We start from the raw sequence: 24401 nt of genomic DNA on the forward strand, positions 1-24401 counted from the left end.
ATATCTTCTCTGGGTTTGTTAGAGTCCAAGTGTTACAGATCTTTGCTGCTTCTCTAGATGAGAGCTTGTGAGCTTCTTCTTCTTTGGAAATGGAAATTCTCTTTGAGAGAAAATGATATACTTATTTTCTTTGGAAAAAAAATGATTTAATTTCTCTTCTTTTGGAGAAATGATCTAAGCTTTTTTGAATGCCTAGACTTTCGTATTTATAGAATCAGGTAAAGGTGATTTTTCAATTATACCCCCAACTTAAAGGGTTTAAGTAAATTGGTCTAAAAGTTAAAATTGTTTCTTTCTAATTTAGGTAATTATAGAAATTTCTTAATGGCCCTAGTCTAATCTTTCTAATTATTGGACTAAAAGATCAAGATGTTAAGCGATTTGAACAACCCATTTGGTGGGTTTTCAAAGTTTGATCACAAATAACCTAACTTATGGCTATGTGGGGCCTGGACCTAATATCTTTCACTTTGACAAATTAGAAACTTTGAATTGTATCTGTGAAAACCCAAGTCCAAACCCATAAAAAGGCCATTTTCAGCAAATGAGCCCAAAATGAAGGTAAGGATCCATTACTTAATTAGGGGGCCCTTTTTGTTATTTATGAATTAATTAAAGAGTTATTTGTAATTTTCAAAGAATTTAGGGACTAATGTAAATTTTTTCTTCCTATAGACTCTTGAGGAGGATAGGGATCCTCTATATACGCCTAGACCGGAATGATACATTGATTTTAAAGTTATATTTTTTATGTTTTTCAAAATATTATTTTCTACAAATTTAATATAACATGAATTTTTATAAAATAAATGGATTATAATGATAAAATAATGTATCAATTAACAAAGAAGTAAAAGAGAAAAATGTTGAGCGGTTTGAAATTATTCAGCCCAACCTGATTCAAGCAAAATCGATTGGGTTGGATTCATATTCCAATTAAGTGTACTCAATAGGATCTAGATATGATTTATCTAGTAGGATCCGAGTTGTATTGGAATATGGATTGGAATCTAGAAAAAAATCGGATTTGAATATGGATATACTTAGATCTAACCTAGGTCCGACCCATTTCAAGCCCTACCCATTCCATGAATATTGGATTCAGTAATGCCATTGTAAATGGGGAAGTATTCTAATGTAGTAAGGACTCTTGGATTGGGTCAATTAGTGCAAAATCAAGGGTCAACCTTATTTTGTTTTGCTCGGAAAGAGATGGATACGTCCCGACATATGGGCTTTGGTCAATCCATACGAACGGCCTAAGCTTTTTCATTCAAGAGGTACCATGGGCTTGGACCCCACTCAGCTCAGTCTCAAAGTCTTCATAGTTTTTTGACATGTGTAGTTCGAGGAGATACTGTACTTTTTTATCTTATATAATCCACTAAGTAGAAAATCATTGATTTTTCCACCCAAAATTCACTCTTTCACATCTTGCAAAATTGTGGTGTAATGGGGATTTGAAATGAAGGTTGGGAAGTAGATACAATATAAAGAAGAATAATAATGAATGCACGCGGCAATGGTATATGACTGTCGTAGCAAGGGTATAAAACCACACATCTTTTTCCTATGTATCCTGATGAAAATAATCTATGATTTTGTGTCTTTTTCTAGTCAACCGCGCACTTAATTGCATACCAAGTAGGGGTGCGCATGATTTGAATTGGTTCAGATTTGTGACAAAATCAGAATCGAATCAAACATGATCAGTTCTACAAATTTTGAACCGAACCAATCCAAGCCAACCTTGGTTTAAATTGGTTCGAATTGATTCTCGGTTCTCGTACTTATTATTTTTAATAGTAAAATTTAAATAGTTAAAACTTAAAACTAAACAAAATAAATATTAAACAAAGTATCACACATAACACGCATAAACAAAGTATCAACATATTTATTATTTCAATATAAACAAAACATCATACATAACACATTAAAAATAAAAATCATAAAAAAACTAAAAAAATAAAGCAAGAAAATCAATATACTATAATAAATATAAAAATTTGTTCAGTTCTATTATACCCCTAATTCGGAACAAAACCAAATCAATCGTTTTTTTTTTTTACAATTTGTACCAGAATCAAACTATGCTCAAGTCAAACCAATCCAATCCAAAAGGCTTCAGATTGATTCGATTATCTAATTTACCCGATCTAATGTGCACCTCTAGTACCAAGACCGTCTGCCTTCATCACAACTCCATAAGAAAGGGTTCAGAGTCTTTGTACCTACCAATAGCATTTGTGCTCCCTACCCCCACTTAAACACATGTTTGGTTTGGAATGGGGATGTATGCAAAAAGTGGGTGCCTTATACATAACGATGGGTGCAAATAGCCTGGATTCATAAGTGGGAAATGGGAGGTTTTGCCTTCAGTTAAAGATTTTAAGTCATTTTCTTTGGAGTAAACGATGTAAAGGGTTTTTTTTTTTGCCCTCTCTTGTTGCTCCGTCCCCTATTCCCTCTATCACACACGCACAGTCATACAGAGTTTCCTCTCACATCATCTCCAAACCTCATCCCATCCAAGTAGAAATATGCAGAAGACATTTCACTTACTTCCCCAAAAAGGAAACAACAACAAAACTGAAGAATCGTAGAGGATATTAGATTTATTTCACTGGGATAAACCTACCACAACCAAATCAAAGATCTCTAATTACTTGTAAGTTCGTTTCTGTTTTGTAATTTTAATTTCTGTCTTCTAAAATTCCAATTTTTTTAAAAAAATCTTTGTTGGATATTGTAGTTTTTTTTAGGGAAACAATGGATGTGAAAAAGCAAGAAGAGATTCCAAAAAGAGTATACAAGAGGAGGAGGAGAAGAAGAATCGATAGGATTAGTGAATTACCTGATTCACTTCTTCATCACATACTATCTTTTATTCCAATAAAGCAAGTTGTGACTACAAGCATTTTATCAAAAAGATGGAAATACTTATGGACTTCTCTTCCTATTCTCAATTTTAAACTTCAGCAGTTTTCTAATTCTACTGACAAGTTCATAAATTTTGTTGATAGATTTTTTCTTGGCCATGACACGAATATACAGAAGTTCAGCCTCGAGGTTTGTTTTGATGAAGTTGATGAAGCTTGTGTCGAAGAATGGATAGCAAAGGTCATGAGGTGTAAAGTTCAAGAGCTTAAGCTTTGGATTTCCTTGGATTTTTCAGAATACATCTTTGCATTTTCACCCAATATTTTAACTTGTGAATCACTTGTGAAATTGGAAATAGATGGGCATTTTGTTCTTAATCTTCCCACATCCACTCAATTTTCAAACCTCAAGATTCTTCGTCTTGTAGGAGTTATGCTTTATGATGACTATGCAACCCAACAATTCTTTTCAAATTGTCAAGCCCTTGAAGAGTTGATACTAGACAATTGCCATTGGAAGTATCTGAGGAGTTTTTGTATTTCAGGGCCTTCTCTTAAGAGAATTGAAATTGATGTTGGTGGTGAGGATCGAGATGATTTTCTATTTGTTGATTGTGTAATCAAGATTTATGCACCGAACCTTGAACATCTCAAATATATATGTTGTCTACCAAAAGATTTTATTCTAAGTAAATGTTCATCATTAATTGATGCGGATATTTGTCTCGTAACTGAAAGTGAGAGAAGGAGTGATGAGGAATTAGGTTATTGTGCAACTAAGTTTCTTGGAAAGCTCTCTAACGTAAAATGTCTAGATATATCCGCTGAAACCTTGAAGGTATGCTTGCTTCCTTATTATATGATCTGACTTACCTAATGACTATTACAAATATTGAAGACATATATATAGAAAACTTGACTTCAATGGATTTACTGATGTTTTCGTTGCTCTAGTTTTTACCTTGACTTAATAATGATGTTTTGTTTTGCCATATGCCAAGATCATCTCCAATGCAAAAGATCTCAAAACCCATCTTCCCACATTTCATAATTTGGTCTTTTTGCAAGTGAGTTTGAACCTTCATCGTTTGGGTGGAAGAGCATTGTTCGACTTACTCCAAATCTCACCTAATCTAAAGTATCTTTTCTTTGCTGGGGTAAGTCATTAAGCACTTAAACTTTTATTTGTTGGTTGCATCATCATCAATATTTTGTTGCAATTACATCTTAATTTTAAGTTTTGATTATCATTCAGGAGCTTGTCGCCGCCGACGAAGATTGTTGGATATTTGAAGAGGTGCCACAATGTGTGTTGTTACATCTCAAGGAAGTTAGTTTTCTGAATTTTGTTGGGGATGAGACCGATTTCTATGTTTTAAAGTTCTTGTTGAACAATGCCAGAGTATTGGAGAGGATGTTTGTCCGTTCTTCTTATTCTACATCAGAAGATTTAAAGAAGAAATTGGAGATTGCGAACCAGTTACTGGTGCTCCCCAGAGCCTCGACCAACTGCGTACTAGAGTTCGACTAATGCATCTCAGAGATATTTGTAATATTCGACTTATGGTATTATAAAACTTATCTGTTGTAAAAACTGGTGATGGTAATCAATGGAACCCTTATATTTATGTCAAAAGAGTTTGACTTGATTGAACAAATGAAACCATGCACCATTTCAATTTTGATTGGTCGGCCATGTGCGCGTACTCCTCCATGCATTCATTATGCTTAATGGTTTACCCAAGCCCTGCATATGTCCCAAGATCCCATCTATTATTTACTAATTTTCTCTGTATTGTCGTCCATAAATAGATCAAAACTGACTTATAGGTCTCAAGGAACAAGGGAGTGAAGACTAACGATTATTCATGTCCATCAAGGTTTGCCTTCTGTTCCTATAAGTTTTATCTTATTTGTTTCATATTTGGATAATGATGAAATAACATTACAATGTACATCGATTGTACATTCTGATGTGGTGGTGCACACATAATCATAGATGCTTTTCGTCAAGATATAAGTGAAAAGCATCAATGGTCATGTGTACACCACCACATCAGAATGTAAGAATTGATGTACATTTCAATGGTACTCCAGCGCAACTCTTCATAATTTGCTATATAATTTGCAATTTAGGATCACTACATTGAGTTAACCTCCACTGACTAGGATACCCTGTCCCTACATAGAAGTGCTCGGGGCATCGTTGGGCTCTCAAGTGGGGAATCTTCCTACGTCTTTTCTTGGGCTCCCTTTAGGAGCAATATACTCTAGCACCACACTTTGGGATCCGGTTTTGGAGAGAGTAGGTAGAAGGTTGAGCTCGTGGAAAGCAAGGTTCTTATCGAAAGGGGGAAGTTGACTTCGTTTAAAAAGCACCTTGAATAGCATACCGATTTACTTTCTTTCCCTTTTCACCATGCTGAGTTCTGTGGAGAAGAAATTGAGTAAGTTGTTTAGTGATTTTCTTTGGCACGACAAAGATGGGAATAAGAAGTTTCATCTTGTCAATTGGAAGAGTATGTGCCTCCCAAGGAAAGTTGGGGGTCTTGGGGTCCAAAACCTAAAAAAGATGAATCAAGCACTCTTAGGCAAGTGGTTGTGGATATTTGAGATCGAACAGAGTAGCCTTTGGAGAGCAATTATAGCTTCAAAGTTTGGTGAGGGAAGTTATAGATGGGTTAGTGGCCCTTCTCGGTTGGCATATGGGTGTGGTTTTTTGGAAAGGAGTGTTGGAAGTTTGGAAGTATCCCATCCCTAGGGCATAAATTGGGTCATATTTTATTCGAAATCCAAATTTATTGAGTTTGGATCCAAATAAAAAATGGGTTGAATATGGTGATCCAAGTTGGTTACAGATCCAACTCTATATATGCTTAGATCCAAATGATATATAGCTTTGAAATTTATATTTTTAGGTTTTTCATATTTTCTTTTTCTACTTCAATGTAACATGATTTTTTATAAAATGAAAGAATTATATAATGATAAAATAGATTAGTGCAACAATTAACAAAGAAGTAAAACAGAAAAATGTAGAGCGGTCAGAAATTATCTGACCCGACTTGAATCGATGGATTTAGATTTAGATTAAGTGTGTCTCAAAAGGAATCGGATATGGTTAAATTAGAGAGTTGCTATTGGCACCCCAAATATAAAGAAAATAAGTAAATGGTTAACATTAAGTAAAAGTTGGGGTGCCAGTAGAAGCACTCTCATTTTTATTTCTTAGATTTATATTTCTTGGGTTTAAGATTTTATGAGTCTAATCATAATGGTAAAGAATTGTTGAAATTGTTTGAAGGAGTGTTATAATGTTTTGTAATGCTTAGATAATAATTTGAGCCGAACTTTTGTAATGTTTGAATGGTGTGTTTTAATCTTTAATGATTTGTGAAATGGAGTGCCCACAACAATTTTAGATTTTTATAGATGCACATAAAAATTTTGAAAGCCCTTAAAGATTATTGGCGTGTCAATAAAATTTCCCCTATCAAAATTATTTTGAATCAGTGTTATAATATTTTTGAATGATGAGATTATAACCTTGATAATGGGTTGAAGATTTTTTACTAGAGAGATTTACTGAGTAGACCTATATGTTGCAAATTTATTACAAAAACTCCCTTACTTTACCAAGTTTGTCACATGAACAAACCTTAGTTTATGAATCACGCTACCTTAACTAAGTTAGTAAGATTTCAAATCTTACTAAGGGTCGTTGAGAGCACATGGATTGTCAAATTAGTAATCCAATGACACGAACTTGTAGATTTCATGGAAAATTCATACTACAAAGAAGAAAAAAAAAATCAAAATAAAAGAACTTTTTGATCTTGATCATAATTGTTGAAAATGAATAGCTACCGAACTCACACGTTTTAAACTCAAATTTAACTATGAAAATTAATTAATTAATTTTTAAAAAAATTTTCTTTTGAATTTCTTATAATTTTGTCCTTTTATAATTCTATGGCATTAGATCATATTTTTGGATGTCATAAATTCATATGGTTAGAATTCACTCCAAGATATATTAAGTAACAAATTAATCCCATAAATTTGAATTTTATGACATGGATCCCACTCTAGGATTTGGTGGGTAACAAACTTCATAAAATAAGGTTCCCTAGTTGTTAGAACTCCAAGGGACAATTAGGCATGCCAAGTAAATCTCTCTTCTTTTTAAGTTTTAAGAATTGGGGTGTCATATATAAGTAAAGAAATTAGATTGCTCTAATGAAATAGCCAACGCCCCTTGGAGAGAAGAAAGACTCGTTAAAGCAATCAAGACAGGAGTAACACACTTCCGTAGATTAGAGAATGACAGGAGCAACACACTTTCGTAGATTAGAGTTCTCCTTCTGCTACAGGGAAAATAACCAAGCAACTGACTTTCTAACATCTCTCCTTAACAAGTCAGGTGCAAGTGTTTTGGATCAATGAACCTCCCTAGGGATGCTTGTGGGCTATGACAGATAGTGATCTTGGTCCTAACCAAAGAAAAAAAAAATCATAGAAACTAGGGTGTCATAAGTAGAAGTTAAGGTGCCAATAACAGCTCTTTAGGTAAACGAAGTCAAGCTGTCCTATGTCATTACCATTTCTTTCCCCTCTTGACGCTCCCTCCCCCATTCCATCTCTCTCTCTCTCTCTCTCTCTCTAGTCTCACTCTCACACACACACAGAGTCATACAGAGTTTCCTCCCAGATCATCCCCACTATCATCACATCCAAGTAGAAATATGTAGAAGACATTTCACTGAGTCACTCAAAAAGGAAAAAACAACAAAACCCTAACTAAATCAAAGATCTCTAGAGACTACTTGTAAGTTCTTTTCTGTTTGTGTGTGTGTTTTTTTTTTTTAATTTCTGTCTAATAATGGATCTTTACCATTTTTTGGGCAAAAAAAAAAAAAAGAAAGAAAAAAGATTTAGATTGATGGTTGTGATTCAAGAGTGATTATGAATCTAAAATTCGATTTTTATTTTTTATTTTTTATATAATAGTTTTGGGGGGAAACAATGGAGATGAAAAAGCAAGAAGAGATTCCAAAAGGAGTGTACAAGAGGAGGAGACTTAGAATTGATAGGATTAGTGAATTACCTGATCCACTTATTCATCACATCCTCTCTTTTATTCCAATAAAGCAAGCTGTGACTACAAGCATTTTATCAACAAGATGGAGATACTTATGGACTTCTCTTCCTGTTCTCAATTTTAAACTTTGTGAGTTTTCTAACTCTGCCGATCCAATGCAACTGACGAAGTTCATAGATTTTGTGGATAGATTTTTGCTTGGCCATGACATGATTATACAGAAGTTCAACCTCGACATTAATGAAGAAATTGATGAATCTTGCATTAATGGATGGCTTTCAAAGGTCATGTCGCATAAAGTTCGAGAGCTTAGCCTTTCCCTGGATGATATAGAGACCTTTGCATTTCCCCCCAATATTTTAACTTGTGAATCACTTGTGAAATTGGAAATAGATGGGTATTTTGAACTCGATCTTCCTACACCCACTCATTTTTCAAACCTCAAGATCCTTCGTATTTCAAACGTTATTCTTTATGATGACTACTTAACCCAACATTTCTTTTCTAATTGTCAAGCCATTGAAGAGTTGATACTAGACAATTGCCATTGGGAGTGGTGGAGGAGTTTCTGTATTTCAGGGCCCGCTCTAAAGAGAATTGAAATTATTGTTGATGATGACGATCGAGATGATTTTCAATTTGTTGATTGTGTAATCAAGATTAATGCACCGAACCTTGAATATCTCAAATATTTATGTTGTCTTCCGAAAGATTTTATTCTAAGTAACTGTTCATCATTAACTGATGCGAATATTTGTCTTGAAACCGAAAGTGAGAGAAGGAGTGATGCGGAATTATGTTATTCAGCAATTAAGTTTCTTGGAAAGTTCTCTGATGTAAAATATCTAGATTTATCCGGTGAAACTTTAAAGGTATGCTTGCTTCCTAATTACATGATCTGACTTATCTATGGCTATTACAAATATTTAAGACACACTCACACATGCTCCAGTGTTTATCTGACTCAATAATGATGTTTTATTGTTCCATATGCCAAGATGCTCTCCAATGCAAAAGATCTCTTGTCCCAACTTCCCACATTTCATAATTTGATATATTTGGACGTGAGTTCGAACCTTGATCAGTTGGGTGGAAGAGCATTGTTAGACTTACTCCAAAAATCGCCTAATCTACGCCATCTTATCTTTCTTGGGGTAAGTCATTAAGCACTTCAAAGTTTAATTTGCTGGTTGCATTATTCATCAATTTTTTTGTTACAATTACAACTTAATTTTAAGTTTTGATTCATTTAGGAGCTTGAAGTTGATGACGAAGATTGTTGGATCTTTGAAAAGGTGCCTCAATGTGTGTTGTTACATCTCAAGACAGTTGGTCTTCTGAAATTTGTTGGGGAGGAGACCGATTTTTATGTTTTGAAGTTCTTGTTGAACAATGCCAGAGTTTTGGAGAGGATGTTGATCACTTGTTCTTTTCCTACATCCAAAGATTTAAAGAAGAAATTGGAGATTGCAAGACAGTTACTAGTACTCCCCAGAGCCTCGACCGACTGCATGATAGATTTCAACTAATGCATCTGAGTGATATTTGTATAATCCTATTTATGGTACTATAAAACATACCAAAAGAGTTTAACTTGATTGACCAAATGAAACCCTACATCATTTCAATGTTGATAGGTCAGACATATGGTTGTACTCCATACATATTAGTTACTCATTTTCTCTGTATTGTTGTCTGTAGATAGATCAAAACTCATTTGTAGGTCTCAAAGATTAATAGATTGAAGACTAATGAATCAGGTATCATTCTCCATCTTCATCTTCATCTTCATCAAGGTTTGCCTTCTTTTACAATAAGTTTTATCTTATTATATTAGTAAAATGCTTGGCTTGTTTGTTTCATAATTTGCAAATGCTTAAGGGAGTTGCAACCCATCACCTACTTCAAATGGACCAGAACCAAGAACAATGTTATATATTGGATGGTTAGGATAACCAGATTGAGTTAACCTCCACTCACTAGGATATCATCCCCCTCCATCTGTATCTCTTTATTGAATCATGGAAGAAATTTTCTTTTCCTTAAAATGAAAATTCTATTGCTTTAAATTTTCAATAATATAAGAAATTTAATTTCCACCCAAAATTTTGGAGTACACACCAAACCTATAATTCAGACTGTTGGTATGCATCCACTAACCAAGTGGTAAGATGTGTGTCTGATTTCATTACGCGCAGTCGTGTATATATGCATTTTGTTACACTGATTGGTAAATTCAACAATATAAGGTATGGTGATTCCTAGCTAGGGGGGAGCGATTTTGTCTATATGGGGTAACTAAGACTCTTGCAAACTCAAAAATTCTTGGGAGGGGGGCTGGGGGGCAAAAGTGGCGGATTTCTCTTTTTCCACCGTTGTTATGAGTTGCATTAATACTTGTAATTTTAAAATTTCTTGTTGGAGTCAACTGCCCCTATTGCCTCCCCTGTAAATCTGTCCATTTGATTCCTAGTTAGGCAGTTGGTTTTTGCAAATGCTTTAGATCATGGGTCAGATGTGTACTCATATATCTACAATATGTTTTGTCCTATGTGGACTAAAAGTTTCAGATTGAACTAATTTTTAGCGAAGATGATATCCCGATCTCTATGATGAGGAGATCATTCTCACAAAAAATCAAAAATCAACTCAATCCGAAACTTTTAACCTCGTCAAAAGTGGTTTACAAAAAATGCACGATTCACGATTCTGCAACTCATAAATATGGGGTTACAAGTTTCAGAATTAGTTGATTTTTTGTGAGAATGATCTCCTCATCTTCCCCAAAAATCAACACACTCCAAAACTTTTAGCCCACAAAGGACAAAACACGTTGTAGATATATGTGTACATGGATCTTAACCCTTAAATCATAAATATATATATATATATATATATATATATATATATATATATATATATATATATATATATATATATGAGGAATGCTAGCGTCCAAAATCTCATGGGGGATGTTAGCATTCTTCAACACTTTACTTTCCAAAAATACTTTTACCTATTTTATTTTTTAGTGAAAAAAACAAAGGCATCTTAGTCAAATACATTTATCATATCAACATTAATTGTCAAAGTTTTAATTGTAAAAAAACTATTCAAATCTAAATATTTAAATGTCCTTAATATTTATTAGAAGGAAAATGCTGGAATGATAAGGTGGCGCACACATAATCGTAGATGTTTTTACTCGTATCTCGTGAAAAAGTAATTATGGTAATGTGCATGACACCACATCATTTTGTCACATTTGTGTCACCCCAGCACGACTCTTTTAGAAAGTGAAAGTGTTGGATAATGCTAATTTTCCTATGAGGTCTTGGACATTAGCATTCTTCTATATATATAACAGAGGTTCATAGTTAGTGATACAAATACATATAATCGATAAATTAATTTATTAATATTTTTTAAAAATAAAGATTAATAGATCAACTATCAAGATTAAGATTCAAGACAAAAACTCTCTCCAACTATTATAAAATTAATAATTATAAATAATGAGAAAAGTTGTCTTATAAGATAAAAATATATATTCAAATAACTTCAAAAGTTCATATATAAAAGTATCTAATATTCACATGAGTTGCATGTTCATTTTTGCTAGAAAAAGAAAAGGTCAGGCTATTTGCACCCATCTTTTGTGCTTAGTGCACTCCCTTAAAACACATTTTGGGGGATAAAATGTATAGTGGGTGCACTAAATATAAATGATGGGTAAAAGGTTTTGGCTAATGTTAAAGATATGGGTTTTTAAGTATGGCTTTAAATATCGTTTGATATCAAGATGACCTCGATATCATCCATGAATGAGATAGATAGACAAGGCGTCTCACAGGTGCAAAATTTCACCAAACAAATAAGATGACTCTGACGATATTTTGAAAAAATCTCATCCAAGTCAATAAAACTCGTGTGAATCATTTAGGATTTTGTATATTCTAATTAAATCAATTAATTTTTGATATTTAAATATTTATTATCTAAATAAAATATGATATTATTACTAAAATCTTTTAATCTACATTATTTTCTAAAAAAATTATAATTATTTTTGAATAAATATTTATGAATAAATAATTGTAAAACAAAGTTAAATGATTGATCTTGTGTGATATGAGTTGACTTGATTGAGACAACTCAGTCTGCTCTATGTACAAGACGAGACGTTAAATTGAGTTTCGAAACAATGTGTTTAAGTTATTTAAATTAGACTAATGATAATCTTTTTATACACTCCTTGATGTGGCAGGGTATTAAACCATAGATATTTTTCCTTGTTGGTAAATGATTTTTTGACACCTCTCTGACATATGCCCCATCATCAAATCATAGTTCATTTGTGTCGAGATACGCATAATCATAAATCATTTTATTGTATATCGCAAGGCAAATGATCTACAATTCTATGATGGGGGAGTATGTGAGAGGGGTTATATTATCACAATTTTTTTCGTGTAATAATTTTTTGACACCCATGTCTAGCATACACAAAATGTAATTCATTTGCCTCGGGGTAAGCATAATCATAAATCTTTTTCTTGTGTGTCCCAAGGCAAATGATCTATAATTCTATGTTAGGGGTGTAGTAAGCCATGTATCAGAGAGGAACGTCAATATATCACAATTCTTGTGGAATGATTTTGGGACGCCCCTCTCTGGCATACGCCCCCTCTCATTTCCTTGTGTTTTGAGCTGTGTGATATATGAGTAAAGAAATTGGGAGTGTAAAAAGTAAAAGTAAGGTGCCAATAGCAGTTCTATAGAGTTAAGGAGGTCAAGGAAGAATGTATACCATTCCCATTTTCTTTCCCTCTTGTTGCTCCCTCCCCATTCCCACTCTCTTTCTCTCTCTCTCTTACACATACACACACACACACACACAGCCAAATCTCATCCCAACGAAGTAGAAATATGGAGAAAACGTTTCACTAACTCACTCAAAAAGGAAGCAACAACAAAACCCTAAAATCGTAGAGGATATTCGATTTCTTTCACAGGGATAGACTTACCAGTCTACCACAACCAAATCGAAGATCTCTAATTACTTGTAAGTTCGTTTCTGTTTTGTGAATTTTTTTTGTTCTTTTTAATTTCTGTCTAAAATTTTATCTTTTGTCATTTTTTTTTGGAAAAAAAAAAAGATTTAGATTGATACCTGTTGTTCAAGAGTGATTATGAATCTAAAATTCATTTTTTTTTTTTTAATAGTTTTTGGGGAAACAATGGAAGTGAAAAAGCAAGAAGAGATTCCAAAGGAGTGTACAAGAGGAGGAGGAGGAGAGGAGGAATTGACAGGATTAGTGAATTACCAGATTCACTTCTTCATCACATCCTCTCTTTTATATCAATAGAGCAAGTTGTGACTACAAGCATTTTATCAACAAGATGGAGATACTTGTGGACTTATCTTCCAATTCTCAATTTTAAACTTGAGCAGTTTTCTAATTCTACAGATCCAATGAAGTTCATAAATTTTGTTGATAGATTTTTGCTTGGGCATGACATGAATATACAGAAGTTCAACCTCGACATTAATGAAGAAGTTGATGAATCTTGCATTAATGGATGGATATCGAAGGTCATGACGCATAAAGTTCAAGAACTTAGCCTTCACTTTGATGTAGATTACATCTTTGCATTCCCCCCCAATATTTTAAATTGTGAATCACTTGTGAACTTGGAAATATCAGGGTATTGCATTCTCAATCTTCCTATGTCCACTCGTTTTTCAAACCTCAAGATCCTTCGTCTTGCAAATGTTACGCTTCATAATGACTACACAATCCAAGAATTCTTTTCAAATTGTCAAGCCCTTGAAGAGTTTATCATAGACAATTGCCATTGGGGGTTTTTCATGAATTTCAAGAGTTTCAGTATTTCAGGACCTGCTCTTAAGAGAATTGAAATTTATGGTGATGATCAGGATCGAGATGATTTTCAATTTGTTGATTGTGTAATCAAGATTTGTGCACCAAAACTTGTATCTCTCAAATATTTCTGTTGTCTACCGAAAGATTTTATTCTAAGTAACTCTTCATCATTCATTGATGCCTATATTTGCCTTGAAACTGAAAGTGAGAGAAGGAGTGATGCGGAATTAGGTTATTGTGCAACTAATTTTCTTGGAAAGCTCTCTAAAGTAAAATATCTAGATATATCCGGTGAAACCTTAAAGGTATGCTTGCATCCTTCTTACATGATCTGACTTATCTAATGGCTATTACAAATATTGAAGACACACACACACACACACACACACACACACACACACACACGCACACATGCTCTAATGTTTATCCGACTCAATAATGATGTTTTATTGTTCCATATGCCAAGATTCTCTCCAATGCAAAAGATCTCTTATCCCAACTTCCCACATTTCATAATTTGATATGTCTGGATGTGAGTTTGAACCTTGATCATTTGAGTGGAAGAGCATTGTTCGACTTACTCCAAAGCTCACCTAATCTACAACATCTTGTCTTTCTTGGGGTAAGTTATTAAAGACTTAAAGTTTAATTTGCTGGTTTGCATCATTCATCAATTTTTTGTTAATTTAAAGTTCTGATTCATTTAGGAGCTTGTCGCCACTGACGGAGATTGTTGGATATTTGAAGAGGTGCCTCAATGTGTGTTGTTACATCTCAAGACAGTTAGTTTTCTGAAATTTGTTGGGGAGGAGACCGATTTTTATGTTTTAAAGTTCTTGTTGAACAATGCCAGAGTTTTGGAGAGGATGTTTATCACTTCTTCTTTTCCTACATCAGAAGGTTTAAAGAAGAAATTGGAGATTGCGAGCCAGTTACTAGAACTCCCCAGAGCCTCGACCAACTGCATAATAGAGTTTGACTAATGCATCTGAAAGATATTTCTAATGCTCTACTTATGGTATTATAAAACTTACCAATTGTAAAAACTGGTGATGGTACATCAATGGAACCATTATACTTATGTCAAAACAGTTTTACTTGATCGAAGAACTAAAAGCCTACACATTTTAATTTTGATAGATCAGCCATGTGATTGTACTCCTCCATACATTGGTAGTGCTTAATGAATGGTTATCCCAATTCCTGCATGTCTCCCAAGACTTGTTACCATCTATTATTTACTCATTTTCTCTGTATCGTTGTCCATAAAACAAAATTTTATTGCTTAAATTTTTTTTAAAAATCAGAAATTTAGTTTCCAAGAAAATTTGTTGGTTTCTGACAGTGCTTTAATTCAATTTTTTTTTTCATTCAAAATTTTGGATAACACACCAAATCTATAATTCAGACCGTTGGTAACAAAGTGGTAGGATGTGTTTCTGAGTTCATTACGAGCCGTGATGTATAAATGCATTTTGGTACACTGATTGGTAAATTCAGTAGTACAAAGTTTGGTGATTCCTAACTAGGATTTTGTCTATATAAAGGCCACTAAGATCCGTACAAATTTAAAAATTCTTGTGAGGGCAATAATGTCGGATTTCTTTTTCTACCGTTGTTATCAGTCGCAGTACCATGTAAATCCTTCTAATTTTTAAGAGTCATGCAGGAGTAACCTCAAGATTGTACCTCACCTCGCACATCCCGACGTGAAAGTGTATAAGGACCATAAATGTTATAATGAAAATTTATAATTATAACATTTATGTTCCTTATACACTTTCACGTCGGAATGTATAATTATAACATTTATGGTCCTTATACACTTTCACGTCGGGATGTGCGACGTGAGGTACAATCTAGAGGTCACTTCAGCATTATTCAAGTTTTAAAAATTCTTGTGGGTTTGAGTATTATTCAATTTCTTGATCAATGCCTATACTCCATTTTTTTTTAATTGGAGCCTCTCTCTGTTTCACCTCTTGGTAGGCCTAGACATCAACAATTTGTTTTATTGATGAATTATATCGATCAGATTTGAGCAATTTTCACAATAAGTTCTGACTGAAGACGGAATATGTTCAAATCAAACCACTTTGTTTGTGTAGATTCACCAATCGTCGAAGAACAAAATGCAATATCCTCTTCCAAAGGTATACCTATAAGAAAATGTTTTAATTCCGAATGTCACAGATCTGCCTTATCCATAATGAACAATAAAATGGATGTCGAAAGTGCGCTCTATTAAAGACCTTAATTAGGAATGTGAGAAAACTATTTTACGGATAGTACAACAAAGTTCTTCATTGGGATGGAGTTCATAAATCCATGATGAAAAAATATCCAATCAAATGGCTAGAAATCACTAGTCCGGATTCCAATATCACCAATCCGTCTCCCTATCTACGATTTTTCTTGGGTGTTTAGAAGAGTAGCTACCCATATTTGTAAAACTGATGACACACATTGGTATTCTCTTATCTTCACTATTATAACGAGAGAAGCAAAGTAGAAGTGGTTCGCTTCCGCATCAAATTTTGGATCCTACAAATGCTCTCACCTTCATATTTAAATATAATATAATTAAGGTCATTTTGATCGAAAATTAAAAAAAAAATTGCCTCCCATATCCTTAAGAATTTAGTTTTTAAACTTACAAAAATATCATTTTTTATTATGTAAAAATCCTTTAATCAATTTGTTAAATTACAAATAAGCCCTCTCGATACATGTGTGTTTGCACATGCCACCTTCTGGTAGATTATAAAGAAAAGAGTAGGGATCCATGACTATAACACTGGTAAGGTGGCACCCATTTTATGCCACGTGGATCGTTTGGGGACCCACTGTCCGTATGAATATGTGGTTTATCCCTTGGCAAACCTAATTTCGAAAAATCATAGTGTTTGATAACTTGAATCCACTAGATCTAAGCTCTTGAAAAATAGTTTAAATCCAACGTTCATAAATCATTCTTAAGACAATCCTATAATCAATAGATGCACATCACCAATCAAACTGATCCACCTATAGAAAACCCTTGATTTTTCTACCAAAATTTTCATCTTTTCCACATCTCAAAAAAATTCATCTTGTTCTTGAGCTTCAAAGCTTTGAAGGTTGTCAAGTAAATACAATCTTAAGATTGAAGATGAAGCAGAAATATTAAAAAATAAAAAATTTACAATTGATTGTTTCTTTAGAAGAAAAAATTGGAAAGTAGGAGTTTTACCTACAATTGAAGATAAGGGCATTCAAGTCATTCACTAGTTTATTAAAGTAGACCGTGGTCAAGAAAGAAAAACATGCCACGCTCTGTCGCTCTCTCAAACAAGAAAATCCTTCGACATCAAAAAGGAATCCACCCAAAATCCCTAAACCCTAGTCCCAATATTTATCAAAAAACAAAGATCGCAGAACTAAATTCGATCTACCAAAATTGTAAGTTCATCTCTGTGTTTTTTCTTAATGTGATGATCTTTTAGGGTTGTCCAAATATTAAAAATTTATTTTTGAAAGAAAATCTAATTTAGATGCATGTGTTCGGAGAGTAATTATTATGATTCTAAATATTTGTTAGGAAAACAATGGATGTTGTAGATGCACGAAAATGGCTCTACACTTTCCTTCTCTTTTAAGCTCGGGGGACCTGCAAAACAGCCCACTCCGACGATCAAGTTAGCCAAATTGATCAGTGCAATGTGCTCAGAGAAGAAGAATTCGAACCTCTTTTACTCATAATCTTCTTCCTTATATAGGTGCTCGACTTGTTCGTTTTCTGTGCCACCCCTTGAGGTGACTTGGGGTAGTTAGCCTACTCTCTGACATGTCAGCTGCAGGAGTTGTTGCAACTGCCCTATCACTTCTGAGAAAGTCAGATTTGGTCTGACATGACGTGGGTGGTTAGAACTGGCTGTCTATTGCAGGCTTATCTGTCAGACCTGTCATACCGACCTACGAGCTGATGGCTCAGCTCCGAGCTCGGAATGCATGCATTCGTCGGGATTAATAAACCGAGCCACGACCTCAAATCATTAATCTCGGCCCCTGATCGAGCCACGTGTCCGTGCTCAAGAATTTCCCCCCACAATACCCCCTCCCGAGGGCTCGGTCAGAATGATCGGGTACTCGGGAATATTAATAACAAAAATTGACACGTGGATGCCTCTCATTGGGTCTCAGCTGAGATTAATGATATCTTTATGGCGAATAAAGAGATCGTTCTCACTTCTCGAGGGCGGCGGTCGGTTGGGCTCTTATCGCAGTTCGCGCCCTGTCTGTTGGTTTAAACGGCGCAATTATTACAAGGAGTACACGTGGCGCCCGGAGAGTGGCATCGATTCGTGTGTAAAGGGTCGAACGGTCGTATTGGGTTTCTCAGCATTTAATGCCTCATTATTGATCTGGGAAAACCCTGTCCGTTGATCCTAAACGCGCATCTCGAGGCCTCCTTGCCTATAAATATCCCCCTTACTTCTTATTTTCATTTTCACTTTCGCTCTCCCTGTTGTTACTCTGCCCGTTTGCCCCCTCGCGCGCTTCCTGTCTTTGCCAGTGCCTCCGCCGCGCCTCCGCCGCGCCATCCAGTCATCAGCTACTCTGTAACCAGCTCCCTTCGAAGAGGAAATTGAAGAAAAGGTAACAGAGTCAAGGCCACCCCTCTCCTCTAGTTTTTCCTTTCATTCCTCTGTCACCCCACCCTCATGGCCAAGGGGAAATCTTATTCCCCTGCCTGCCCTCCATTGGAGGTGGTTAGGGGCACCTTTGGTGTCCCTGCCAATGTCGGCCTGTCCTATGTGGACGAGGCCACGCAGCTCAGGGAAGGCCCTCCAGGTACCACGGTGGTATACTGGGGGCAATTTAGAGCAGGCCTCCGAGTCCCTTTGAGTAGGCTGACTCGGGAGGTTCTGAATTTTTACCGGAGGGCACCTGGGCAGATGAGCGGAAATTTCTTCCGACTTATTAGTGCCTTCGAGCATATGAACCATAGGCTGGAGGACGGCCTCCAGCTAGGGCTCTGGGATATCAGGGCCCAATTCGTTCTGAAGAAGTGCCCGAATAGGCCGGGCTTCTTCTATCTATCGAAGAGGAGAGGGAAGCCTTCCTTGGTCGAGTTACCTGACTCGGACAAGGAGTGGTTTTTGTTCCCCATTCAGTTGTCTGGTCAGTGGGAGTACGCCCAAGATGACGAGCTTCCCTCCCTGGCCTATTCCTTCTTCAACACCCATGGTGAGTGCTACTAAAAGTTTCTCCTCTTGTTCTCCTTTATTCTCTTGCCTAGAGACTAACTATGCGTCGTCCGACCTATGCAGGCCCGGCCAAAGACAAGTTTCCGGGAGACTCCGTGGTGATCACCCACCTCTTCTCCAACCCCGACTTGTACAATCAAGTTACGGCCTTTCTACCTCCGTCAATCCGCCCAGCAGAAATGGCACTGCAATCCAAGCGTCCCCCACCAGTCCTAGCCTCCGACTCTGAGGAGGAGGAAGTTGCTGTGGTTCCCCCAGCAATACCAACTGCAACTCCCGGGGTAAGACATGCCGATCCCGAGGAGGAAGAAGAGGAAGACCATCAACCTCTTCTAAAGAGGTTGAGGAGGGGGCCCCGTCCTCCAGCCCCGGTGCTCCAACTGCCCCCTCCTCAAGTTCTAGAGGAGACCTGCCATCCAGCCGAGCCATCGCAGGCATCCTCGGCTGGATCGGTGCAGAGGGGGGTCGTGCCTCCTACCCCCTGGGTAGTTCAACCCTCGGTCAGGGGCAGGCCGGTGTCGGACAAAGACTCGGCCTTGTCCGACCCGGCCATAGCAAGGGCAATCTTCGATGCTTCCGCGCTACCGCGGGACGTGGAGAAAGTCCGCAAGAGTTTTGCCGGTGATTCGGCAAAATTCTCGAACGAAGCGTTCCGAGCTTTGGCGGTGGTGAGCTTTTATCCTAGCCTTTTATTTTCCTTGGTTCGAATCCTATTTCCAGTTTGTCTCTCCATCTAAACTCTTTTCTTCTCCTTACCAGGTGCAACACGCCGTGGCCAAGCTCGTGGAATCCCGCGACGCTTCCGTGGACAGCCTTAGGTCCACGGAAGGTCGCCTCCTTCAGCTACAGGCTGAAAAGGATGCGGCTGCGGCCAATTCCCAGAAACTCCAATCAAGCTTGGATAGCGCACTATCCGAGTTGGAGCAGAATAAAGACAAGCTAGCTCTGGCGGAGGGGAAGATTTCTTCCCTAGAAGAACTGGTGAAGGCGAAGGAGGTAGAGCAGGAGAGAGCACTCCAAGATCAGCTCAACTCCCTCCAAGCCCAGCTGGATTCTTCGGAGGAGGCCTGGGAGACGGCTTATAATAAGCTGAAGGCGAAGCTAAGGAAAGCCGAGGCCGCTGCAAAGAGGCCGGAGGTGACCCCGGAAGCCATACCAACTGCTGCTCCCGAGCCAATTCCTGAAGCCCCAGCTGCACCAGTGGACATCCAAGCTCCCGATGAAGCCGAAGCTACACCTGCCGCGGATGTCTAATTTTTCTCTCCTTCTTTTCTTGTAGCACAATTTTGTAACTTTTTATGTAATTCAAATGGAAATATATATGAATAGATATTTTTCTGAAATTTTTGTGTCCTTTGCTGTTCTGCATTCTTTTTTTTCTGTTTATCATATTGAGGTCTATTGCTTAGGAAACAAGTGAAATAATTACCCATACCTAGCTCCTTAGGTTCGATCATAGGATTTTTCCATGGATTTAATGCTAGCAAAGAACCGAAGCTCCGATTCCGAACTAGACTCCATAGTTTATCTTGGCTCCCGTATAGGAGCTAAAGCTTTTCCTTCAAACCGACACCCCAGTTGGGCTCGGCTCCTATGGAGGGGCCGAGGCTTTTCCTTAGACCAACTCCCCAGTTGGGCTTGGTCCCCGTGGTGGGACCAAGGCTTTCTTCCGAACCAACTCCTCAGTTGGGCTCGGCTCCTATGGAGGGGCCGAGGCTTTTCCTTGTCCAACTCCTCAGTTGGGCTTGGTCCCCGTGGTGGGACCAAGGCTTTCCTCCGAACCAACTCCTCAGTTGGGCTCGGCTCCTATGGAGGGGCCGAGGCTTTTCCTTGTCCAACTCCTCAGTTGGGCTTGGTCCCCGTGGTGGGACCAAGGCTTTCCTCCGAACCAACTCCTCAGTTGGGCTCGGCTCCTATGGAGGGGCCGAGGCTTTTCCTTGTCCAACTCCTCAGTTGGGCTTGGTCCCCGTGGTGGGACCAAGGCTTTCCTCCGAACCAACTCCTCAGTTGGGCTCGGCTCCTATGGAGGGGCCGAGGCTTTTCCTTGTCCAACTCCTCAGTTGGGCTTGGTCCCCGTGGTGGGACCAAGGCTTTCTTCCGAACCAACTCCTCAGTTGGGCTCGGCTCCTATGGAGGGGCCGAGGCTTTTCCTTGTCCAACTCCTCAGTTGGGCTTGGTCCCCGTGGTGGGACCAAGGCTTTCTTCCGAACCAACTCCTCAGTTGGGCTCGGCTCCTATGGAGGGGCCGAGGCTTTTCCTTAGATAGCAGGGCTGTTGAGCAAAGATGACTTTATTGATAGTATTTCTTTAAATTGAATACATTCCATGGTGATTGAATTTCATCACCGGTCGGAGTCTCCAAGTAGTAAGCGCCATTTTCCCCGACTTTTCGTACAATATACGGTCCTTCCCAATTGCAGCCGAGCTTCCCACTATTAATTTCCTTGGTATTAGAAAATACCTTTCGTAACACCATATCTCCGACTTTGAACTCCCTGCAACGTACCTTCCGGTCATAAGATCTTTTCAGCACCTGTTGGTACCGTGCCAACCTCTCCATGACCCTTTCCCGCGTCTCATCCAACCAATCCAAGTTCCGAGCCACCATCTCGTCGTTGAATTCTGTCTCGGCCACCAGCGTCCTCGTTGTAGGAATCTGTATCTCGGTGGGAATGACAGCTTCTGTTCCATAGGCTAGTGCGAACGGAGTGTAACCTGTCGCCCTTCTTGCCGTGGTCCGGTATGCCCATAAGACGCTGTGTAGCTCGTCTACCCATCTTCCCTTGTGTTCCTCCAGCTTCTTCTTCAAGTTCGCGAGGATTGTCTTGTTTGACGCTTCGGCTTGGCCATTTCCCTGTGGATATCTTGGCGATGATTGCAGAGAACGGATTCCGTACTCCTTGAAGTACGATTGCACGCGGTTGCCCTTAAACTGAGTTCCATTATCAGAGATCAGTGCATAAGGGATCCCGAACCGCGTTATGATGTGCTCCCACGTGAATTTGATAACTTCTTCCTCCCGAATCCGTGTAAGGGGAACAGCTTCCACCCATTTAGTAAAATAATCCGTGGCTACTAGGATGAATAACTTGCCCCCCTTACCCCGAGGCAGAGGTCCCACAATGTCCATCCCCCATATCGAGAACGGCCAGGGTGACTTCATAGGGTGGAGTTCACTGGCTGGCTGCAAATGCATGGGGGCATGTTTTTGGCATTGATCACAGGTCCTTACATACCTCTTACAGTCTTCCTGCATCCTTGGCCAGAAGTAGCCCTGAGTGATAACCTTGTTGGCGAGCGACCGTCCTCCCGAATGATTACCGCAGATTCCCTCGTGGATTTCCGCCATTATTAGCTCGGACTCTTCTTTAGAAAGGCACTTAAGAAGTGGTCCCCCGAAAGACATTCTATACAGCTCTTCCCCAACGAGAGTGTACTTTCCGACCTGCCGAAGCAATTTCCTGGCCTCCCCTCTGTCTTCTGGCAGTACCTTTGAACGCAGATACTGAGTAAATTCTTCTATCCATCCCGACGTTCTATCGGCCTGTGCGCACTCCCTCTCCACATGTTCGATGCTTGCTTTAGGCAGGTATTCCACAGGTAAAGACCGTCCCTCCGTCTCCCCTAGCATTGAGGCAATGTAAGCCAATGAATCTGCGTGCCTGTTCTCATCCCTGGGTATCTGGCATATCTCCACTTGGTCGAACTTCTCAATCTCTCGTTTAACTGAGATCAGGTATCTCGCCATGCGTTCATCCTTTGCTTCAAATTTCCCGTTGCATTGGTTGGCTATAAGTTGGGAGTCGGTGCATAGTTTTACCCGGCCGATTTTCAACTCGCTCGCCATTCTTAGCCCGTGGATGACTGCCTCGTACTCTGCTTCGTTATTTGATGCCCCGTACCCAAGTTTAATTACCTTTTCCAGTCTATCGTTGCTCGGTGTTACAATTACTATTCCAACCCCCGAGCCCGAGTAGTTCGATGACCCATCGACAAAAATTCTCCATCCTGCCTGCTTGTCCCACAGCTCTACTTCTTCCGTCCCTTCATCCTCGTTCTCCAACTCTACCCAGTTCGGATCCTCTACCGGGAAGTCCGCAAGGAAATCTGCCAACACCTGCCCTTTTATCGCTGTCCGGGATTCAAACTGTAAGTCGTACTCTCCGAGGATTACAGCCCACCTCGCCATCCTCCTTGACTTTTCGGATCTGTGCATCATCTCTTTCAGCGGGGTGTCCGTCACAACTCGGATGCGGTGGGAAAGGAAGTAAGGCCTGAGCTTGTGCGCCGAGTAAACGAGCGACAATCCCATCTTCTCCGTCCTGGTGTACTTAACCTCCGATATGCCCAATGTCTTGCTGACATAATAAATAGGATATTCCCGTCCCATTTCAACTTTAAAGAGAACTGAGCTTACCGATGATGGACTGGTCGCCAGATAAATCCCCAGCTCCTCTCCATCTTCCGGAGAGCTAAGGATCGGTGGCTGCCCCAAATACCTTTTTAGGTCGCTAAAGGCTACCTCGCACTCCGTACTCCATGCAAAATTCTTCTCCTTCTGTAATAACGCGAAGAGCGGGCGGCATCGATCGGACACCCTGGAGATAAACCTGTTTAGCGCAGCTATTCTCCCTGCCAACTTCTGCACCTGCTTTTGGTTAGCGGGGCTCGGCATTTCTACCAACGCCCGGATCTGGTCTGGGTTTGCCTCGATACCTCTCCTGGTGATAATGTGCCCGAGGAATTTCCCAGAGGAAACGGCGAAGACACACTTCTTCGGATTCAACTTCATTTTGAAACTCCTCAGCCGATCAAATGTTTGCTTGAGGTCTGCCAGATGGTCTCCCGCTCTCTTGCTTTTTACCAACAGATCGTCGATATACACCTCCACAGTCTTTCCGATCAATCCTTCGAACATTTTTGTCACGAGTCTCTGGTAGGTTGCCCCGGCATTTCTCAGACCGAACGGCATAACTTTAAAACAGAACAGCCCTTGCTCGGTGATGAATGATGTCCGTTCCTGGTCTTCCACTGCTAAGGGGATCTGGTTATACCCCGAATATCCGTCCATAAACGACATTCTCTCATGTCCAGCCGTGGCATCGACCAACCTATCAATCCTTGGTAGCGGGAAGCTATCCTTTGGGCATGCCTTATTCAGGTTCGTGAAGTCGATGCACACTCTCACCCTTCCATCCTTCTTCGGCACTGCTACTATGTTCGCTATCCATTCTGGGTACTCTACCTCCCTGATAAACCCGGCCTTTAAAAGCTTTTCGAT

The 24401-nt window shown here is 38.7% G+C and overlaps 4 protein-coding genes and 1 pseudogene across 6 annotated transcripts in view; all 5 read left to right on the forward strand.

Moving 5' to 3' along the window:
- Positions 1–2396: 2396 nt before the first annotated feature.
- On the forward strand, positions 2397–4564 carry LOC147387264 (F-box/LRR-repeat protein At4g14103-like). Its single transcript, XM_086421596.1, has 4 exons — positions 2397–2671; positions 2756–3720; positions 3884–4039; positions 4138–4564. The coding sequence occupies exons 2-4, from the start codon at positions 2773–2775 to the stop codon at positions 4411–4413; spliced, it is 1380 nt and encodes a 459-aa protein (XP_086277722.1). The 5' UTR covers positions 2397–2671; positions 2756–2772; the 3' UTR covers positions 4414–4564.
- A 2905-nt stretch (positions 4565–7469) lies between these two features.
- On the forward strand, positions 7470–9774 carry LOC147387265 (F-box/LRR-repeat protein At4g14103-like). 2 transcript variants are annotated; one of them, XM_086421442.1, is made up of 4 exons: positions 7470–7710; positions 7893–8855; positions 8982–9137; positions 9222–9358. In XM_086421442.1, the coding sequence occupies exons 2-4, from the start codon at positions 7908–7910 to the stop codon at positions 9225–9227; spliced, it is 1110 nt and encodes a 369-aa protein (XP_086277568.1). In that variant the 5' UTR covers positions 7470–7710; positions 7893–7907; the 3' UTR covers positions 9228–9358. The 2 variants fall into 2 exon arrangements, with proteins under 2 accessions (XP_086277568.1, XP_086277567.1); XM_086421441.1 differs by having other exon boundaries at positions 7474–7710; positions 9237–9774.
- A 3441-nt stretch (positions 9775–13215) lies between these two features.
- Positions 13216–15002, forward strand: LOC147387266 (F-box/LRR-repeat protein At3g26922-like; annotated as a pseudogene). Its single transcript, XR_015171546.1, has 3 exons — positions 13216–14176; positions 14338–14493; positions 14579–15002. The product of XR_015171546.1 is annotated as an F-box/LRR-repeat protein At3g26922-like (transcript).
- A 2169-nt stretch (positions 15003–17171) lies between these two features.
- The window catches only part of LOC147387267 (F-box/LRR-repeat protein At3g26922-like), a 34635-nt gene continuing 27405 nt past the window's right edge, over positions 17172–24401 (forward strand). The window contains exon 1 of the mRNA XM_086420953.1: positions 17172–17312. The gene's annotated coding sequence lies outside the window, so the exon portion shown is untranslated. The remainder of the gene's footprint in view (positions 17313–24401) is intronic.
- LOC147387268 (uncharacterized) lies at positions 17473–21483 on the forward strand. The gene is made up of 3 exons (XM_086420945.1): positions 17473–19100; positions 19184–19788; positions 19880–21483. The coding sequence occupies exons 1-3, from the start codon at positions 18575–18577 to the stop codon at positions 20372–20374; spliced, it is 1626 nt and encodes a 541-aa protein (XP_086277071.1). The 5' UTR covers positions 17473–18574; the 3' UTR covers positions 20375–21483.

This window comes from Akebia trifoliata, chromosome 13 (genome assembly GCF_017979445.1).
Source record: "Akebia trifoliata isolate Shusen 1 chromosome 13, ASM1797944v1, whole genome shotgun sequence".
In the NCBI taxonomy this organism is placed as follows: domain Eukaryota; kingdom Viridiplantae; phylum Streptophyta; class Magnoliopsida; order Ranunculales; family Lardizabalaceae; genus Akebia; species Akebia trifoliata.